At 43.3% G+C, this 19,546-nt stretch overlaps 1 protein-coding gene across 5 annotated transcripts in view; it reads left to right on the top strand.

The window, feature by feature from the left end:
* Elmo1 (engulfment and cell motility 1) overlaps positions 1–18,226 on the top strand; it is a 516,507-nt gene extending 498,281 nt beyond the window's left edge. For all 5 annotated transcript variants that reach the window (XM_085699273.2, XM_085699272.2, XM_085699275.2 and 2 more), the window contains 3 exons: positions 3,932–4,014; positions 11,769–11,846; positions 16,796–18,226. In XM_085699273.2, coding sequence (XP_085555399.1) covers positions 3,932–4,014; positions 11,769–11,846; positions 16,796–16,996 — 362 coding nt within the window. In that variant the 3' untranslated portion in view covers positions 16,997–18,226. The remainder of the gene's footprint in view (positions 1–3,931; positions 4,015–11,768; positions 11,847–16,795) is intronic.
* Positions 18,227–19,546: the final 1,320 nt, after the last annotated feature.

Below are 19,546 nucleotides of genomic sequence, written 5' to 3' on the forward strand. Positions count from 1 at the left end.
CCTGAGGCAGGGGGAATTATCCTCCACCCTTGAGTTAACCAGGGCTAAATAGTAAGATATTGATGAATCAAATGGTTCAACTGGACCTTTTACTACAGCTAGTATTAGCGAGGACTGAAGGATTCTTCTTAGCTGTCCTCTCTCTTAAGCCTTGAGCCAATGCTCTCCATATTCATCCCAATTGCTAGGAAACAGGGCCCTTGAAAAATCCACATTTCCCCACATCTCCTCTCACTCTGCTTCCCTCTCAGGGCTTTTAGGCTGTCGTCACCATCACTCCCATTAACCATGAGATTCATTTGCTTCCTAGCCACGCGTGGTGCCCCTCAAGGCCTCAGTTTGAAAGAATCTAGGCCAGTGTTCTTCACCCCCACCTCAGGGGAAAGCACAGGCCAATGCCCTCCTCAAAGATTAAGCCTATTATAGGGGATGAGGCTCGCAGCTGACAGCCAGGGAAAGTGGGGGGATTTGGGTCATGAAATCACAGTGAAGAATTTTGGTCCTTCCATCTACTGAGAGAATTAATGCAGATTATTGGTAATAGGAATAAGGGCAGGTGGCATTTGCTAAGTGCATAATGTGTGCTAGGCACTGTGCTCAGAGCTTACATCAGTTATCTACTGTACATCCTGAAGGGGCATTTCATCCATATTTTATAGATAAGGAAAGCGAGGTAGAGAAGCATTATGTATAGCTAGTTGACAGTCATGGGTTAGTAAACAGTGAGATAAAGAGGTTTGCAGGCGGCCAAACTGCTCCACGGCCAATTTTACTTTACTATTTTCCTGCCTGAACTAAAAATAGTCTGGAACTCTGAGAGCTTAAATCTAAAATGGTAGAACAAGAAGCTGAATGAGCCCCCAAAGCCCTGGTTTCTGGTTACAAAGGCACAATATGGACCCACACTCAGTGCTTTGAGACTGATCTGCTAGGTTAGGGAGAGCAGACTCTGTAGTAACTATCGGTGCGACCTGCCTCCACCCTGTCTCCTGCCCCAGAAGCGTCTACTGAGGATACCTGCACACAGCAGTGTCTGCACACAGCATGCACCAAAGCCATAGAGTTGCTTCCTGGAGAAGTTTTACCCTGACTTGGCCCCGGGAAAACAGAGCTAAAAGTGTTCTCATCGCTGTGGCCACATTGGTTTTCAGTATTATTTTTCATTTAAATCATAATTAAAGTCTCTTCTAAGATACCAGCAAGGAGTTTCCTGATTGTGCTTGGAGTGAAGCCCACATTTGTGGCTGTTTTCATTATGATACTGGCACCTTACAAACCCAAGTGTGGCCTCAGAAGGGAGCATGGAGCACTAAGACCAGATCTGTTCCTGGCTGGCTGTGTGTTATCATGTAAGGGGTTCTTCTCGAATGCAAAATGGTAGTGAATGATGGTTCACCCCAATCCTCCCTAATCTGAGTAATTATGAGACGTGAAGGTGTACCCCAGAGTAAGGGTGCTTGCTGCTCCTTTCTCTGATGGTCTCCTGCTTCTCCCAGTTCTGTGCCCTACTTCTTTAACTTTCTCCCATGTCAAAAGACCAAATCAAAACTCTAGCTTGGCTTTGAAGCCCTTGTGAGCTCCCCCTGGTGTGAATATGAGCCCTTGGTTTCTGCCCCTGGACCAGAAGACACTGGTTATGGCTCTCCCCGTGTCTAATCCTCCAGTGCAGCTAGAGAAAAGCTATGAAAAGAAAGAACGAAAGAAAGAAAAACCCAGCTTTTCAAAGGGATTGTATTTTTAGAATTTTGTGTTTTCTTTTTAGTCATAATCCCATGAGCGGCACGGCAGCTTATCTCCCTGATAGAGGACAATGGATATTTAAATATAAAATATGTACAGCCGCAATATCCATTGAAAAGAGATTCCCTTCTGTGAAGCCTTTGCATTGAGGATTCGAAAGACTGATCCATGGCAGTTTTTTGTATTTTCCTGGTCCCATTCTACATGTTTTCAAAGCCAAGGGGTAATTTCCTTTTGTAGAAGATAGACACTGTGGAGTTCATTAAGCATTTCATATCTTATGACAAAGGATTTTCTACAATATACTTGTGATTCAAACTCCTGATGAAGCTTTAGGAGGATTTTTGAATTGCTTTGCTAATTAGATTTAAAATTCCCTTCAGTGTCTCCATTGCAAATGCAACCAGCTTCTCCTAGTGTTCAGATACTCCCGGCAGACAAATCAGTCAGGTAGGCAGCAAGGCCAGTCCTTGGTTATGAAATTGGACTTGTGAGACCTGAAGCCAGTGTTCAAGGTAGGCTCAGGAATCTTAGCACCCACCTACAAGATTTCTAATCAGAGGAGGTCAGAAGAGGGCCAGAAAGAAAAGGCATCTGAGATATAGGGCTGAATCAGTCAGGAGAGGCCACACTGCTTCACTGTGGTATAGGAGCAGGCAGCCCTTCACCCCTGAGTCTTAGCACAGAAAAAGATTTCTAACTGGTGATGGTGATGAAGGACTCCAGTCACTTGGGGCCACAAGCTCATTTACATATATACCTGTATCAGCTAGCTGGGACGTTTTAGTACCTCGGTCTAGCTAAGTACTTCCTCTTACATTTCATTGGCCAGAGCTAGTCACAAGATCCCAGCTATCTGCAAAGTTGCTGGGAAGCATTGTCTTCCTTGTGCCCTGAAGGGAGAAGGAGAAGCCAGGAATTGATATTGAAATTGAACACACCTATGGACTGACTACATGACAGAGGAGCTGATGTTGTGAAGTAGATGGCGGAGAAGCCTCCAGAGACTCTGGAGGAGCTCCTCACTTCCCCGCTTCTCTGGGTTGACAGCTCTGGGCACATTACCACACTTAGGCAGACGACCACTCAGTAGTCTTCATTATTCTGGGACATTAGTTTTTAAGAGACTGCCCTAATCTACTGTTTTAATATTTTGTAAATTTGTAGTTTTATCATTTACTATCAACCTTACAATCAGTTTATTCAGTGCAGATGTACAAGCTTTAACTATGAAATCTACTGGTATGTCACCTTTAAGGAAGTGTAGGGAACCGATTGCTTCCAGCCCTCCTTCGGCAAAGCCAAGCCTGTCAGCATCTGCAGCTGGCTTCGCAGTCATTTGTGGGGCTGGCAGATGTGGGATTGGAGAAGGATGGATAACTTAGTGTTGTTTTTCAAATCAAGGTGCTGAACCATCCAACTCGTCCGTGTCCCTCTCGTTTGATCTTAAAGAGTATTTTGAATGCGGTGCTTTTTCTGCTTCTTATCTTCCTCCTACTCCTGAGCAAGACTGAAGATAGCATCGTTCTATCTAACTGCATTATTTTCCAAAGGCTCTATCGGAAAGGGAAGGCTCCTTTATTGTGTTGAGTTTATTTCCACTGCCTGTTGAACAAGGGCAGCTAAACCTACCTTATGGAATTGTTATGAGAATTAACGATTTGGGGAAGGGAGAGATTTTGGAGGCGAGTTCCGAACTGTGGAGTCAGACAGGTGATTTGGGCTAGATATGCTTGCTCTGCTTATCCACCACTCAGAAACAAACAACATAGATGCAAATGCTAGCCAGAGGTATCAGTCCATGTGAAGCCTTTGGCATTGATCCTAGCACACAGAAAGCCTTCCAGTGTCGGTATTAGTGCCATAACCACGATTGCCTACTGCCACATCCGTTATAATACCATCACTAACAGCATCACTATGGTAGGTGTTATTTTAATTTTTAGTGAACCAAATTATATTTATGGAACTAGCATGCTAGAGATACTTTTTGCCAGAACATCGCATGCTTGAGTGTCTAGTCTCTGAACGCTGCCTGACCTCTCCCTCTCATCACTTCTCTTCCTTTTTGTTTTGTAGTGGCTTCGGGCTGTGCCAACCATGGTAGCAGACTCAATGAGTACCTTTGCTCCTTTATTGACGTTGAAGCTTTCAATGGTGTCCTAACCTTCATTATTTTTATGAATTGCAGTGCCGGTGGCAGATATCAAAGCCGTGGTGACGGGAAAGGACTGCCCTCACATGAAAGAGAAAGGTGCCCTTAAACAAAACAAGGTATGATGTCCAGATCGTTGTAAATGGCTGTCTGTACAAAGCAGTGAGCCATCATAATGATGCCAGCCTTCACTCACAGAAATGTACATGCATGTATTGGAGGGTTCACCCTGGGACCAAGGGCATTGTATGTCGAGCTGTACATCTCAGCTCTCCCTTTTTCTTCCCTGATCCATTTCTCTCCTGTCTTAACGTGCTCACTGTCTCTGCCTGATCACCTTTGTAATGTCTCTTCTCTCTTGTTCCCCTACTTCCTGTCTACTTCCAGCCCTAGAAATTGCAATGGCTGTTCTCACTCTGCCTTTGTATGAGCCTCTTCTGCTCACCACCACCCATTCTTTAGGCCTTTTCTTACCTCCGGTTCATGGTATTCCCGCTCCCTACACTGCTTCACTAGAGTCTCAGTGAAGCCCAAGACAGGCTGACACCAGCTGACTCAAAGAATGTCATGAAATACTAAGTGCCTTATACCCTTCGGTATCATAGAAAGTCAACTATTAAGTATCCAAATGCAGCTTAAAGGAGAGCAGTACTCAGGAGTACATGCTTAGGTGTCTGTTAACAGTGCGGCCTTTCTCTCCATCCCTTTCTAGTTTACTGCAAGCTTTCACCATGGTGGTCCACATTTTTTTTTATGAGGAAACAGGGAGGGAACACAATCTTGAAAGACAGAAAATGTCCTTTGTTTCTAGGTCAGAGGGTGCATTAAGGAGCCAATTCTTTGTTTATACCCATTGGCATCTTATATACCATCCATTAAAAAGAAAAAAACAAGATTTGACTGAGTGTGGTGATATACACCTTATATCCTAGCCCAAAGTAGGATGAAAGAAAATCATAGCCAGTTTGGACTGCTTAGCAAGATCGTCTCTCTAAAACAAAACAAAACAAATCTAGATTTACCTGGCTGCGCTAGACATCTGTGTGCCAAATGCCACATGAATCAATAGTTTATTTCTTTGATCCTAAAAACAGTGTCTGAAAGGAATTTTAAAAACTCATATATTCTGCTTATCAGTCAGGATTAACATAAGTGGTCCCTTTTTTTCTGATTCCAAATGAGGATAAAAGGTCATTACCCAATGACTATACTCAAAGAAAACCAAAAGTCCTGTGAGAGTATTGTTCAGGATGGCAGAAGGGAAAGATACAGGCAAGGATGCTGATTACAAGATCCTTGCTCCTTGTGACATATAGATACAATTCAACTCAAGGCCATGTGCATATCTTCATTGCTAAGCCTATCCCAGCACCAGCCAAAAAGGTACTCCAGTGACAAGTGTAATAATATGGAGGGTTGCTGGAGGCACTAGAGTCTGAGGGATCTCTTGTATAGCACCTGTGGGGGTTTCCATGTCAGAGAGATGCGGATGGTGTTGTCCTTAGACTCCAAAGAGCACTATAAACTGTGGCAACAAGTCCTAGGTTTCATGGTTTGCCTCTCGTGAGGCTGCCTTCCTTCAACACCAGCAGGGAGTGCCATATGTTCCACATGTCAGGTGTTCCCTCTTCAGTCTCAGAGAGCACGGGCTCCGCTCAGCTCCAGAGAGGTTCCTGGTTGTGTAGCACTTGAACTGAGCAGGAAGTCATGTGAAGAAACTGACAACACAAGACTCTAACTCAGAAGCCTGGGAGGGCTGCCTGGCAGTAGAGCAGTCTACCAGGGTTTGAACGTGCTGACTAGGAACCGGGAATTCTGTAAAATACTTTCAGAGACGTTTCCTACATTCATCCCGGTCTGTGAGGGTCTTGAGGGCTGTTGCTCTCCTCCGTATATTAAGAAGCTGAACGAAGGGACAAGTTTCGTGAGAGAGCCTGCAGTAGTAAGTCAAGTGGGAAGTGATCTATGAAGACAGCTCATGTCAACTTTGAGCATGCAGATGCTTATGCACACACGTGCATGCACACCAGAAAGCACATACAATAGATCTCAAATATGTGAACACTCATGCATACACAGATACTCATACATGCCAGACACATATTCATGCAAAAAAAGCCCAATTGTCTTGCTCTATTAACATAAATTATCAGTCTAAAGACCTGCCTCTTGTTTCCTGTTACCTAATATGTCCCAAAAAAAGAAATTTGAAGTATGCTTCCTCTTACCCTTAAATGTGGGTGGGCGAGACAGAGAAACAAAGCAATCTTCCTAGTCAGAGCTTGCTTTCTCATTAGGTTGTGTAAATCATTTGCCTCTTGCAGAATGACACAGATGTAGAGCTTGTCGGATTGGAAAGTTATAACTATGATTTAAACTAGAAAGAGTCGACATTCTACAAGTGGTGTTTAAATGAATTGGTTCTGTCAGAATGGAAATGATAAGGACTAGGAACTTAGATCGAGGTAAAAGCAGTTGTATCAGAGAAAGAGGAGATGAAAATAAAATAAAAACATTAGCTTTTCGTTACCTATGCAAAAAGACTGCTGTGTGTTACTGAAGATCGTAGTAGAGAGTCCATTGCATGGTAAAGCAACTGGATAAGCGGAACGAACGGGAGCTAGATTAAAGAGGCAGAGAGAAACAATTGCCCTGCTCACATTAAAAAAGAAGGCAAAAGAGGAGGGGGAGAGAGGAAGCGGAAAGGGACAGAACAGACAGCTGGTGTCACCAACGTGCTCATGTTTATCAAGTACATTGCTGATAACTGCCAGCTCAGTCCAAGTGCATCAATGAAGAGACAGCAGTTTTCAAACTGACTTTTAAACAAAACTGATCAAAGCGTACTTATTTCATATACATTGTAAAGGCTCAAGCAGACTTATAATGAAAAAAAAAAAGAAAACAGGCATAACACCACAGCTCAAGAAGCAAAGACCTATATAGAGATAAGGGAATGGATCGGCCTTATTTTCTTTTTCCTAAGGACAAACAGCGATGCCATGGGAGGGAGGCTGACCTGCTGGGGTCTGGGACCTTAGCTTTGGGGAGTTTCCAGGGCTTGGCAGCGTGTGTGTCCAGAGGGCTGTGTTGGGTTCTTCTAGCAGGTTCTGGATAGAGAACAAAATGTCCTGATCTCATACAGGGCAAACCATGTATCCTTATGGGTGTCCAGGCAGATGTTGCGCTGGATGGTAGCAGGGTGTGAGGAGCACTGTGGGAGGTTATAAAGCTAACAACTGGAACTCCATGGTGATTCTACCTCGGGTCTTCACAGCTGACACAGTGCTTCACGGATGGTCCCTCTCCATCCGGAAAGGTCGCTTGATTCAGAGAACACAGAAGTTGCTTTGTCACCAGACAGTCTGTGAGTCATTAGCTCCTGCTGTGGCCTCTTGCCTACAGGGCCTCAGGTGGCACCCCATTTGTGGACACTGTCAGTGGTGGGGTACTGATTTGGGGAGGCAATCTCTGAGCTGCTGTCATGGCAACAGGAACATGGAGGATGCACAGCCACTACAAGTGAATTTTATGTTAAATTGGGAACTATATGTTATCTGTAAGAACCCTACTTTCAGCGTAAGTCTAAAGTGATGCGGTGGAGAAAGACATACCGATTCGATTCGAAAGAAAGCTGGGGTGTCTCTATTAACCTTATAGAGATCAGATTTTAGTCAAGAGGATATTACCAAGGAGCTGTTTCTCCTAGAAGACACAGCAGTCTTACCTTACGCACACGTGAACTTAACAAGAAGTATCAAAATACATGAATCTGGAAACTCAGAGCAAAAAGGGGACCTCAATGTTGAGGATGCCTGGCCTCAATAACCAGTAGAGATCAAGCAAGATGGCAATCAAATCGATACCAGTAGATGGGGCTCTTATCGGCACCATCAATCAACTTGATCTAATTGTTGTCAATAGAATAATCCGGCCAGAAGCACAATGCATGTTCTCCTTGAGCTCACAAAAATATTCACGAAGATCCACATTGGGCCATAAAATCTTTTGTTTGGTTTTCACCATGACAAAAATGAAGCGCTTTATTTTCTCAGAACAATAATCTCACAAAGCACATTCTTGGGTCACAGAACATTTAAAGTGGGAATCAATAGCAGAATGAGAGTGGAAATGCAAATGCTTGGAAATTTAACAACATGCTTCTAAACAACCAATAATTTAAAGTCATAAGAGAAATTATGTGTATCAAGCTATATACAATTCAAAATACGAATTCTATGGGATGCAGTGAAAGCGGCATTTATGAGGATAATTATATTAAGTATTTCGGAGAAAAGCAAACTCTGAAATCATTAATGTCCCTATCGTAAAACACTAGAAAAGCGGAGAAATTTAATTAGAAATAATTGGATAGAAATTAGAGAAGAGATAATGAAACTGAAAACAGGAGAAAACGCAACAAAACCCAAATTGAAAAGATAAAGAAAATTGGTTATACCGTAGCCTGATGGAAAGAGAAGTAGAGGAAGGAGAAAACCCAAGTCACCACATGGACACAGATGTGGAGATGGGATCTCAGGAATACAGAAGGTTTGAGAGGTCCACCTTTGCGAAGAGGGAAGTCTCTGTGCTGCACAGATAAAAGACAGCTTTTCTTGCTTTTAAACTAGAAAGTCAAGTGCATGGGTGTGCAAATGACCCGCTGGGAAATTCACTACTATGTCTCTGGTTGCTCTTAACAGCTGCACATATGCCAGACAATATCACGTATCTTCCATGAAAACACTTCGCCCTTAATGTGACTGGGTAGATGGAGAACCCACATGGTTATGTAAGCTCTGGAAGAAATGGCCAGTGTTAAGTTACCCCAAGCAATTTTAAAATGGAAGCCAACAGGGTACACTGAAGATACATTGTAGCAATCACTGTCTCATACTGCCAGCCCATCATTTACCCAGGGAAAATGCATATTCAGATGCCTCCTTATGCTAAGGCTCCGTTTCTCTGAGTGTCTCCTGACTCTGCATGTCTTGTTCCAGAGTCAGAGTACCAAGAGAGAGGTGCTGAGTTCAGAGGCCTCAGCAGGTGGGGGAATGTTTAGCAATCTCCTGTTCCCTCTCTCCCCACAGCTAGGCCCACTCAAAGCCTTCCTAGTCAAGGCAAAGAGGCAGTGTGCCTCAGCAGAGCTGAGTGGAGATGAGCTGCTATGACCTCTAGTTTTTCACTTAATTAAGTCTGGAAGGAACAGAAGACCTTCAGTGGTGAATAGCAAAACCCCAATGCATTAGGTATCTTTGAGTGATGTGTGTGTGTGTGTGGGGGGGGGGGGTCCAGAGCAGGACACTGTCCCAGATCTGTGACAGCCTGTTCAACTGCTACCTGGAGCCTATCTTCCTTAAGGGCAGTTTGGACAGGTGGCAGTTTCTCGAGAGTTGGCCTAAGAAGTGCCATTGTTCCCAGTTTTGCATTCTCCCTTTTTGAAGTGCCAGAGAGCTGACCTTCACCAATGACTCACTGACAGCAAGCCCGAGATGTCAATAAAACCCATTAAAAATGATAGCACCCTTTCATGCAGGCACGCAGTTCAGAGAATTAATTCCTCCCACCCCTCCCAGGCAGCCCTGGTGAGATTAGAGTGGGAATTGACATCCTCACGAATTTCCCATTTCCTGCCTGTATTTATCAGGAATCTAGGTCATGACAGCTCAGATCCTTCACGTCCTGACAAGTATATGCATGCCAAAGGAGGGCAAAGCCCAAGGTCACTGTGCTCCTTCCTGTGTGTCATCTTGATCTCTGCACATCTCAGCTCCAACTCCCTGGGTGCCAGTGGCTTCAGCACCTGGGCAAGGGCATGTGTGTTGGCTGTGTGCTGCGCACATCAGCTGTTGTCACAGTTGCTACACACGGTTGAGCAGGGAGACCTTGGTGCAACTCACGTTGTCCTGTTATTTGCGAAGGGACGTCCTTGTAGCTAAAGTTTCAAAGCAAAGGCACCCTTCTTTCCATCCTCACATTCACGTATGAGTCAGAGCCCTCCTAATAAATGACTCTCCGTTACCACAACTGTGATCAATAGAGACATTTCTCCTGCCTTTGTTCATGTAACATCAGATCCTCCTTCATAATTATCTTACTATTTGTGGTTTCCTTAATACCCAAAGGAGCAGGAGAGATTTAATTTCTCATACCTTTCTTACAAGAAATAACATGTAACTTTGGCTTGCTTGGGTAATTTTAAAAGTACTCCCAGGAGTGGGATTCATGGTTGCTGATATGTGTTGTTTCATTGATTTTTTTTTTTTAAAGATGACATCAACTTACGGTACCACTAGTTATAACTACTGCCATTTTGATTATAAATTTAAAGGCCTAGAAATTGTTATGGAAACAGGTGCCAAGCTCGATGGAAAATGTGCTTGCTTACTTGCTTGATTGTTGCATAACTCCGCTGAAGCCTGAATGGAGGGCTGAGGAAGAAAGTGAATAAGTAATGAAGAGAGGAGTTTATGTAGATGTGCATCCATGATTCAGCGTCCTTTCCCTCCAGGGTTTCTATTTCTGGCAGAGTGAGGGGACCCTTTGAATGTGAGATGCATGGCAGTCTGGGCTCAAAGCAGAGCTGTCCCCTCCTCGTGAGAGGACAACTGAAGGTGAGCCAGACGGAGGATTCCAGGAGAGCCAGAAGAGCTTGACAGGAGGCTGTGTTCAGAGTGGGTCCAGCTAACACAAGGTCTTTGGGGGTTTTCTTTTGGAAGAATTCTTTAATTCATCTGAAATATTCTTTCTGGGGCATTTTGATATGAGTCACTTGCCAAAGGCAAATCCTCTCACACATAATCAAGGTGGAGAATGATGTAGAGAGGTCTGGTTCCCTAAAGAAAACAAATGCTTTATGCTCAGTTTCTCAGCAGAGCTGTTCCCAGATCATAAAAGGGCAAAGGTCATAACCAGTGGTGCCAGCAAATGTGCAAAGAAAATATGCAAGAGCATGCATTACCACAGTGCAGGGTGCTGGTATAGATACACTTGACCCTTCCCATGCAGGTTAGGATCTGAGGTCTTCTGATGTGGGCTATTGACTGGTACCTTCCAGAGGCTCCACTCTGCCAACTGCTCAAACTACTGGAGTGACTGTGCTCCCTTATATGTTTATGGGTTAAGAAACATTTTGTATAACATACGCATTTGATAGGATACTAGGTGTTTTGACCAAATTTTTCCAGCCACGAAAGAAAGAAAGAAAGAAAGAAAGAAAGAAAGAAAGAAAGAAAGAAAGAAAGAAAGAAAGAAAGAAAGAAAGAGTCCTTTAATCCTTGGCACCATTGGTCTGGCTCATTGAGTAAGTGCACATCGGTGATTGAGTCTGTCTTCCAATGCTGGCCTCTATGTTCCTCTTTTATATCCTACAGCCTCTAGTGGATACATCTTGGATTCATGTACCCTTTGCTTATGGTGGTACAAAGATCCAAGGATAGGTATCAAGAGAGGAATTTACCCAGAAGTCTCATTGCCTCTGAAATAGCATCTATATTTCGTCCGATAGAGGTGTCTGGTAGGAGTGGCTAAGATTGGTCAACTCTCAATGCTGCTAATTAAAGAGTTTACTGCCTCTCTGTCTTTTGGGAGGGAGATACACAGCGCTGGCCATGTGCCAGCCATCTCTCAAAACCCTGCCCCACCAAAAGACAATGATAAGGCTTGATGTCTTCTTATGAGAGTGAGATGATTCATGCAGGCCTGTGCTGAATCCAGAGAAGGATTCATACTGGAAATCTGGAGAAACGCATCCTCTTCTCCCACCAGCCTCATGGATGCGCTTCTTCTCCAGACAAGACAAGCCATGTTCCATGTTTGTAGGATTAAGACCTCGTGTTTTGTTTACTATGCTGTTTTCTCTGTTCTCTCACAGGAGGTGCTTGAGCTTGCTTTCTCCATATTGTATGACTCAAATTGCCAACTGAATTTTATTGCGCCTGACAAGCATGAGGTAAGGAGTCTTGGTAAGGGTTAACTTATGAGAGAAAAATAGGAAGGAAAGGTTCTAGCAAGGAAGAAGTGCCACTTCTCGTTGAATACTGCTTGAGGAAATCATGAATAAAAGGGTGTCTGTTGACGTGAAGCGGAAACCTAAAGAACCACCAGCTCAGAATTCTTAGCAGCTGGATCAGTAGCCTTGTATCTTATCCAGCTTTGCTGAAACAAAATGCCTGAGGTCACTTGGAATAACAGATTACATTTGACCTCTGTTTCTTGAGGTTTGAGTCTGTGGTCAGTTGCATTTAGATGAGTGCACATGGAGGGGGAATCTGCTTGCTTTATGGTGACAAGGTGGCAGAGAGAGAGGAAAGGGCCAGTGTCCCTGGACCCCCTACGTGGATATGCCCTCCAAATGCCAAACTCTATACAATGGGGCCACCTCCTGAAAGTGCCAGCCTTTCCTAATAGTTCTCCTTTAACACAGTTCAGAGTCTAAACTGTAGGATGGTCATAAAGAAAATTGATGTACAAATGACTCAGGCTCAGCAAGGGCTTAACTAATCTGGAGGAAGAGGCGGCCCCAGCTAGGGCTTTGATGCACATTGAATATTTAATCTTTGCTCTAGAGCTTCCCCAGATAAAATGGTGTCTCTATTCGTGGACCATCTGATGAAGTAGTTTCTCTACCAAGTCTCTTCAAGCTATTTTAAGAGGTTCAGGACTGTCTCTGCTGTTGGAATTTTATTTCCAAGATGCTTTTATTCCTTTTTGACATCTTGTTATATGTATAATTTTTCCTCTTCTTGAAGCACACTGTCAGCTATATTTAAAATATTTAGCATAAGTCTAGGAAACTGCATTTGTAAAATAAAGTAGCAGTTATGGTTGATTTAACTTTTTCTCTTGTAAATTAGACCCCAGCATCACGCTCGAAACTTTATTTTTAGGTAATACCATTCAAATTTTTGTTTTGCATGTAACTGCACAAATAGCTCTTAGAAGGAAAGGAACATTTTAATAGAATCTGACTTTTGTTCTCATTTCCCTGAGGAGAGTCAGTTCATTTAAAAGGTATTTAGTGTCTGGTTTTCAATGGTTTGAAGGTTTTGAATAAAATTATCCACCCCAAAGAAAGAGGAAAGATTAGACACAAATCCTGCATTTAGAATGGTGCTTAAATATAATTCTGTGTCACTTGACATTTCGTTTGCAGAAGGGTAAGACTTTGTCTTCATCTGTCTGAAAATAGATACATAGCCTCCCATTTCTGTTTTTAAATAAAGTTGCAGTTATGAACAGGCCAACATAGCCAAGATATAGAAGAGATATAGAAGGCGACCAAAGATAGAAGAAGCTGAGCTGTTACTTAAGTCAGTTCCAAGCTGTTTTCCCCAGTATGTGTATTAATTCCAGATACGGAGAAATGCTTGGGATTGCCAAAAGTATGTGTGTGTGTTTTAACATAGCTACCACTTCTTGTAGATTCTATATGCTCGTGAGCACTTTCAATTTCTTCAAAATCATTTTCTTCTCATAATTGCTACATAAAATAGAAGAACGTTCTGTTACATATGCATCATTTCTCAAGGAGAGGGGAAAAAGGCCTCCCCAAACCGAATACTTGACAATGAATGGATGATGACAGGGGTCTGAAAGGATAGCTTGGTGGGCAAAATCTTTGCTGTGCAAGTGTTAGGACTCATGCAAAAGTCAGGCACCGTAGCACACGTCTCTAATCCCAGGGCTTCTGTGGTATGATGGAAAATCCCCAGAAGTTCATGGGCTACCAGCCTGGTGTGAACCACAAAATAGTGACCCTGTCTCTAACAAAGAACTAGATGAGGACTGACACTTCCATCCTGTGGTACACACACACACACACACACACACACACACACACAGGCTTTCTCTCTTCCTCTTTAACTGCTACACATATGCACACACATGCATGCACACACACATGTATGTGTACATTTGCATTTACACACACAGGATAATTATAGATAACCTGCACATCTTCGTACCTGTCCCCATTAAATACAGTACAGATTTATAGTCATTCTGCAGGTCAGCCAACTAATGCGTGTCTCCCTGGGCTGATATCAAGGAGGCAGCAGGCTGCATTCTCTCTTAGAGACTCTCAGAGGGAGACTTGTATCCTTACCTTTTTCTACTTCAGAGACCACCTACATCCTTGGCCCCTATCAGTTTCATCAATGACAACTTGAGTTCTCTCCTCAAATCATTCTTACTTCCTGTTCCTTAGTGAAATCCATTATCTTACCCTCTTCTGACTCTTCCTTCTCTCTGACAGTAAGGGCCCTTGGAATTACATTGGATCACCTAGATAATCTAAAATAATCTCTCTGTTATGGTCAACTGGCAGCAGCCTTTATTTTTCCACATAGCCTAACATTGCCCAGAGTCCTGGGAGTAGGATGTCGACATCTGTGAAAGATGCGTGTTCCATCTACCCCACGCAACATCATCATTAGATTATCACTCTTCCCCAAGTGTCTTCTTGATACGTCTAGTCAGAAGGCTAACACATTTTAAACTCAGCTTTTAAATAATATCAGTGGGGCTTTCTTTTTGGTTGTCTTGCCTCTGTTTTCAAATTTAGCATCCACAGATGATTGATTGGTGCCTAATTCTTGGATCCACTAGAGTTTGCAAAAGGCTATGTCTCAATTCTATCACCCCGTTTTGATTTATTAGTGAGATATATAAAGAGAATCAGGTCTCAATAACTGTTCTGTATTCTAAAATTGGAATACATAATGGCAAGACAAATACTTGATTCCTTTGTAAATTTTTGAGATAATAAGTTTGTCCAAAAGAAGATCAAGAGGGTTTGTTTGATGTTTGAGTATCATTTTAAAGTCAAAATTTAAACATCTTTTGTGTCTTTTGATGTTATTGTGGTCTGTATTAGTATCTTGATTACCCTAAGTTGTCTTATGACTCCATTTCTTTGATGACTTTCTAGCTTTCTGGTAGGACAAAATGTTCCAGGTTCACCTTGCATGTTTCCTGCCTTTTCTCTGTCAAGCCTAGTTACTTTTAATAGGAATTAGTAATTAGCACCACAATCTTGGTAAAAAGATAAAATTGTTATAATTTGGTTATAAATTTTAGGCTTTTTGGAAAATAGAGCTAAAGGTGAGGGTTTTTTTTTTTTACCATAAAACATACCATGAAATAGTGCTGGGAATTCCAACTCAAATTCAGTAGTGCCAGATTTTTCTTTATCGGTCAATGCAATTTTTGATGAAAAGGTCATTGCCTGCTGCTTCTCAAAAAGCAATGTTACTCTGGGTTAATCTGTACCAGGAAGGAGGCCAAGGCTGGGAAAGCTTTGTTCAAGGGACAATAGTCCCAGGACTTAAGGATCACTGTGACATGCTGCCAGAGCCGTGAAGGCCTTCTGGGGCGCAGCACTCAGTGACACCCACACCCGGGTGTTTGTCAGAATGGCCTGAGAAGCTCTTATAAATAAAGTCTCTTCACCCTGACCGACAGAATTGGTTCTCTCCAGGCTGGGAAGTAGGTCCCTATTTCTCTCCTTTTTATGTGAGCAGATAGCTGGTTAGATATGGTCAGAAAATGACTGAGCTAGTCATGAGCACACTGCTGCTTCCGGAAGTGTCTTAGCACCACACCGGGGTCTGAGATCACACAGCCGAGGTAGAAAGAAGCCTTCACAGCCTACTGCTGCTCCTTTCAGGCGTGGCTCACCCCGTCGTCATTGACACGCATATTGGCAGAATTTTCATCACATCACACACAGTGCTTGTAGCCATCTTTTGCTTCTGTTGAAATGCTGCATCACATAGTGCTAGCATTTTGTCTCATTACTATCTGGAATTTTAGCTTGACCAAGTGAATACAGGAAAGGATGGAATCTATAGCAAATCAATGTTAGGAAGAAGTCCAAGCCGGCAAGAAGCAGAATAATTATAGGCATAGACTCCTATGTAGGACCAGGGACCACCTATCAGGTGAATGAGCAGCAACCAATACATAGGCAGTTTTGGTTTTTGTTTTGTTTTGCTTTGTTTTGAAATCGTGGCTCTTTCTCCAAGCACCTATGGTTCTCTTTTGAAGTTAGAGCAGAACTCTACCCTCTGAAGGGGAATCTGCCAAGATTAATGTAGGTCTTCAGATAAATGAGACATGGTTCCTTCTCCCCAGAATTTTATAGTCTACTGAAGAGGCAAAGACTGGCATTCATTTTATAAAGAGAAAGAAGAAAACCTTAATAATGTACTCGGGAGTGTTTTCCAAGCAAGATGATGTCCACAGGGATCAACCACTTGAAGCCCTGGGCACTAGATATCCAGACACAGGAGGTCCAGACAGGCAGTCAACCTGTATCTTCCCCAGATAACCGATGATGTTAGCCATTTTGGTTATCAAACAGTGGGCAACTAAAGGCTAATTTCTAGTTCTGTTTTGCTAAGAAGTACAAAGGCTACCTTGGCTCCACAGTGAAACTGAGTTGTCAGTGTCTATGCTTAACTATTACATACAGTAGGAAGGCATTAGATACTAAACAGGGAACTGTAATGAGTATCAAGAATGATGTGCTGCTAAGTGCAGACGTATTGGTATACTTTCTACCTGTGTCTTACAGAGAGCTATCCTACTGCACAGTCAAGAGAATTCAAATTTTTGTGTCCATGAGGAAACATTATTGTAAGATCAAGCTTTGGGAGTTGGGTTGCCTGAGTTACAATCCTACTCATCCCATTCCCTCCTACATCACTTCATTCCTCTGTGCTTTTGTTCTCTTAGCTTTCAAAACATACGAGACTAGAAGTTTCTGCTTCATAGAGAGGATATTGGTATGAGATGAACATGTAAGACAGTCTGGCATATGCTGTGTACTTAGTTCCGGTAACTGCTGGTCCTGTAATTGTCCTCGGTGATGTTCATTGCCACCTTCTTTCCCACCAGTATTGCATCTGGACAGATGGGCTGAACGCGCTGCTTGGGAAGGACATGATGAGTGACCTGACACGGAATGACCTCGACACCCTGCTGAGCATGGAGATCAAGCTCCGCCTATTGGACCTGGAAAACATCCAGATCCCGGATGCTCCTCCACCAATCCCCAAGGAGCCCAGTAACTATGACTTCGTCTATGACTGTAATTGAAGTGGCTGGGCCCGGACACATTCCTCCCAAACTGGAAGATCTAGCTATGAGAAGAGAGGAGCGCAAACACACCCACATGTTGGGACCATCCTTTGGTGGTGGGAAGCTGCCGGTCAACCCTTCCTTTGGCCTCTTTTTTTAGCCCTAGCTTTTTTATTTTTATTTTTTTTTTGACTGTTTTTTTGGCTTCTTACCAGCTCCTTGAATCTACTTCCTGACTCAGTATTTCAGATCACTAGACTGCTGCCGCTCACTGGTGGGTCATGAGCAAAAGCCACCACTAGTAAGAAAGTCAAATAATCTTCTCATTCTAATCTGATGCAGGCATGTCCTTCTGCCCTTCTTCCTTCTTGCCTGGAGTAGGAAATCCAGTTAGCCCCACGCTGTCCCAAAATTGCTTACTAAACCATGAAAAATGTCTAAGGCCGGGGTTGGGTAAAATAACTGTTACTGGACAAGAAGACCAAAGGCCGCCACCTTCTACCCCTTCTTTCTAGGGTCAACTCACATCATCAGCTCTCTGTGAGTTGAGATCGCTTTCTCATCTCCTCTCTCTCCCTTCCTGGCCTTGACCTTGCTCTGGTCCACTCTGGTTCCGTGTGTAGCAGCAGCAGCAGCCTCATTCCAGTCCTCTGCAGCACCAGGTCTCCCAGACAGTCCACAGAGCCCATGCCTGCTCCTTGTCTGCACTGTGACCATGACCGTGACCAACCTCTCTGTCACACTATCTAGTCTTGGGCCTCCTCTCCTTACCCCAGCCCAGACCTGCCTTCTTCATTTCTTCATGCTCCCAGCAGCCCCTTAGCAGAAAGCACAAACGAAGTTAGTAGTCCTGCTCCATCTCAAATAGACTAAACCTAACAGCCTCTAAGGCGGCTGGCTGTTGCTATCCAACGGTTCCATGTCACCTTCTCCTTGGGGCTCCTGCTACGACCCAGGTTCTCCAGGGTGGTCAAGCTGTCAGACATCCAAGTTTACATCGTTGTAATTATTATAGGTCTTTACAATTTACAAGGGTTTGGGATTATTTTGTTTTGTTTTGTTTTTGGCTTTGTTTTTGTATAAAAGAGTCTAACATTTTTTTTTGCCAAACAGATATATATTTAATGAAAAGAAGAGATACATAAATGTGTGTACTTTCCAGTTTGTTTTTAATTATTTTAATCCCAAACATCTTCCTGAGAATAACATTCCCTTAAACATGCTGTGGAATAAAATTAAATGTGACGAGTTGGGGAGCTGGTGTTTTGATTTAGTAATGTGAGTGCTTGCTACTCAGTCTTTAGCATCACCAGGGAGCTTGTTAGAGATGCGAAACCAATCAGCCCCTCCAGACTTCTGAACTGGGCGGTGTGAGTGGGTGTTCGTTTGGGAAGGCGCATTGATCATCAGCGCTAAGCATAACCCATGTCCTTTCTAGGAAGCACATCCCAACTCACCAAGGAAATGAGACTCACTCTACAAAAGTAGGATCTGTTCACTTTGCATTGCTGCCGCCTCATCACATTTTCCCATTATTTCCTCCTTACCAGTACATGGTTTATAGTCAGTCCAATTAAAGATGCTACTGACACTGAGGGGAACACGTTTAGCAACGGAAAAAGAATGCAAGCCCACACTCCTGAAATCAGTTAAACCAAAACCAAGTGAGTCTAACAGTGAGCTAATAAGTTAATGGTCAAGGCACAATAGAAAATTCTTCATAGGTCAGCTAGCTCCCCTGCAAGGATCCTACGGATCACAAACTCTAAAGGCTGGGAAAGATAGCCAAGAATTCAGCGCAGTGCAGCGAAGCCACCCTGAGCTGGCAGCCAAGCTGTAGACACAGGCAGGCGACTGCTCTTTATGGCTGTCAAAATGGTCAATTACAGATTGGCCTGGGCTCAAATGACATGGTCCAGAGCATGCCATAAATTACAAAATCTATAGTCATTCACAGGGGTCATTCTTTCCACCAGAGTGCCCACACCTGAGTGTCAGGTTGGCATTTCTTTCATCTTTAGGTTCGGATGTTATTAATACACACGTCCTTCCTGACAGAATCGTGTTGTTCTCCCTGCCGTGTAATGTTAGGTAAAAGAAAGTCAATAGAGGCATACCACTTTTTACTTGGAGGTTTAAGAGATCCATCTGTCCTGTGGCCTGGCTGAGAAGAATTTATCCCCTCATGGTATTCCTACTTTGCTCTATTAATAGAATTTTTTTTCTTTTCCATTGACACTAATAATTTTACACATTTGTGGTACAATACAGTGTTTTGATCCACGTGTACACTGGATAAAGTCTCTCCCTTGCTGTGACCTTTTATCCCCATATTGAATACACTAAAAAGTGAAATCCCTTCTAGAGAGCTCAAGATGTGCAACCCCTTGTGAACTGCATCCACACTCCTGTGCTGAAGAACCCCAGAATTTATCCCTCCCTTCTAACCATTGTGCCCACTGGCCAATGCATTCTCTGCGCTATGTTCTGCTCTCTCCAGCCCGCAGTGCCTAGTCACCATTCTACTCTCAGAAGCTATGGATCTCATGGGGGCTTTCATTTTCTGTA

This window comes from Myodes glareolus, chromosome 14, assembly GCF_982192425.1.
Source record: "Myodes glareolus chromosome 14, mMyoGla1.1, whole genome shotgun sequence".
In the NCBI taxonomy this organism is placed as follows: Eukaryota; Metazoa; Chordata; class Mammalia; order Rodentia; family Cricetidae; genus Myodes; species Myodes glareolus.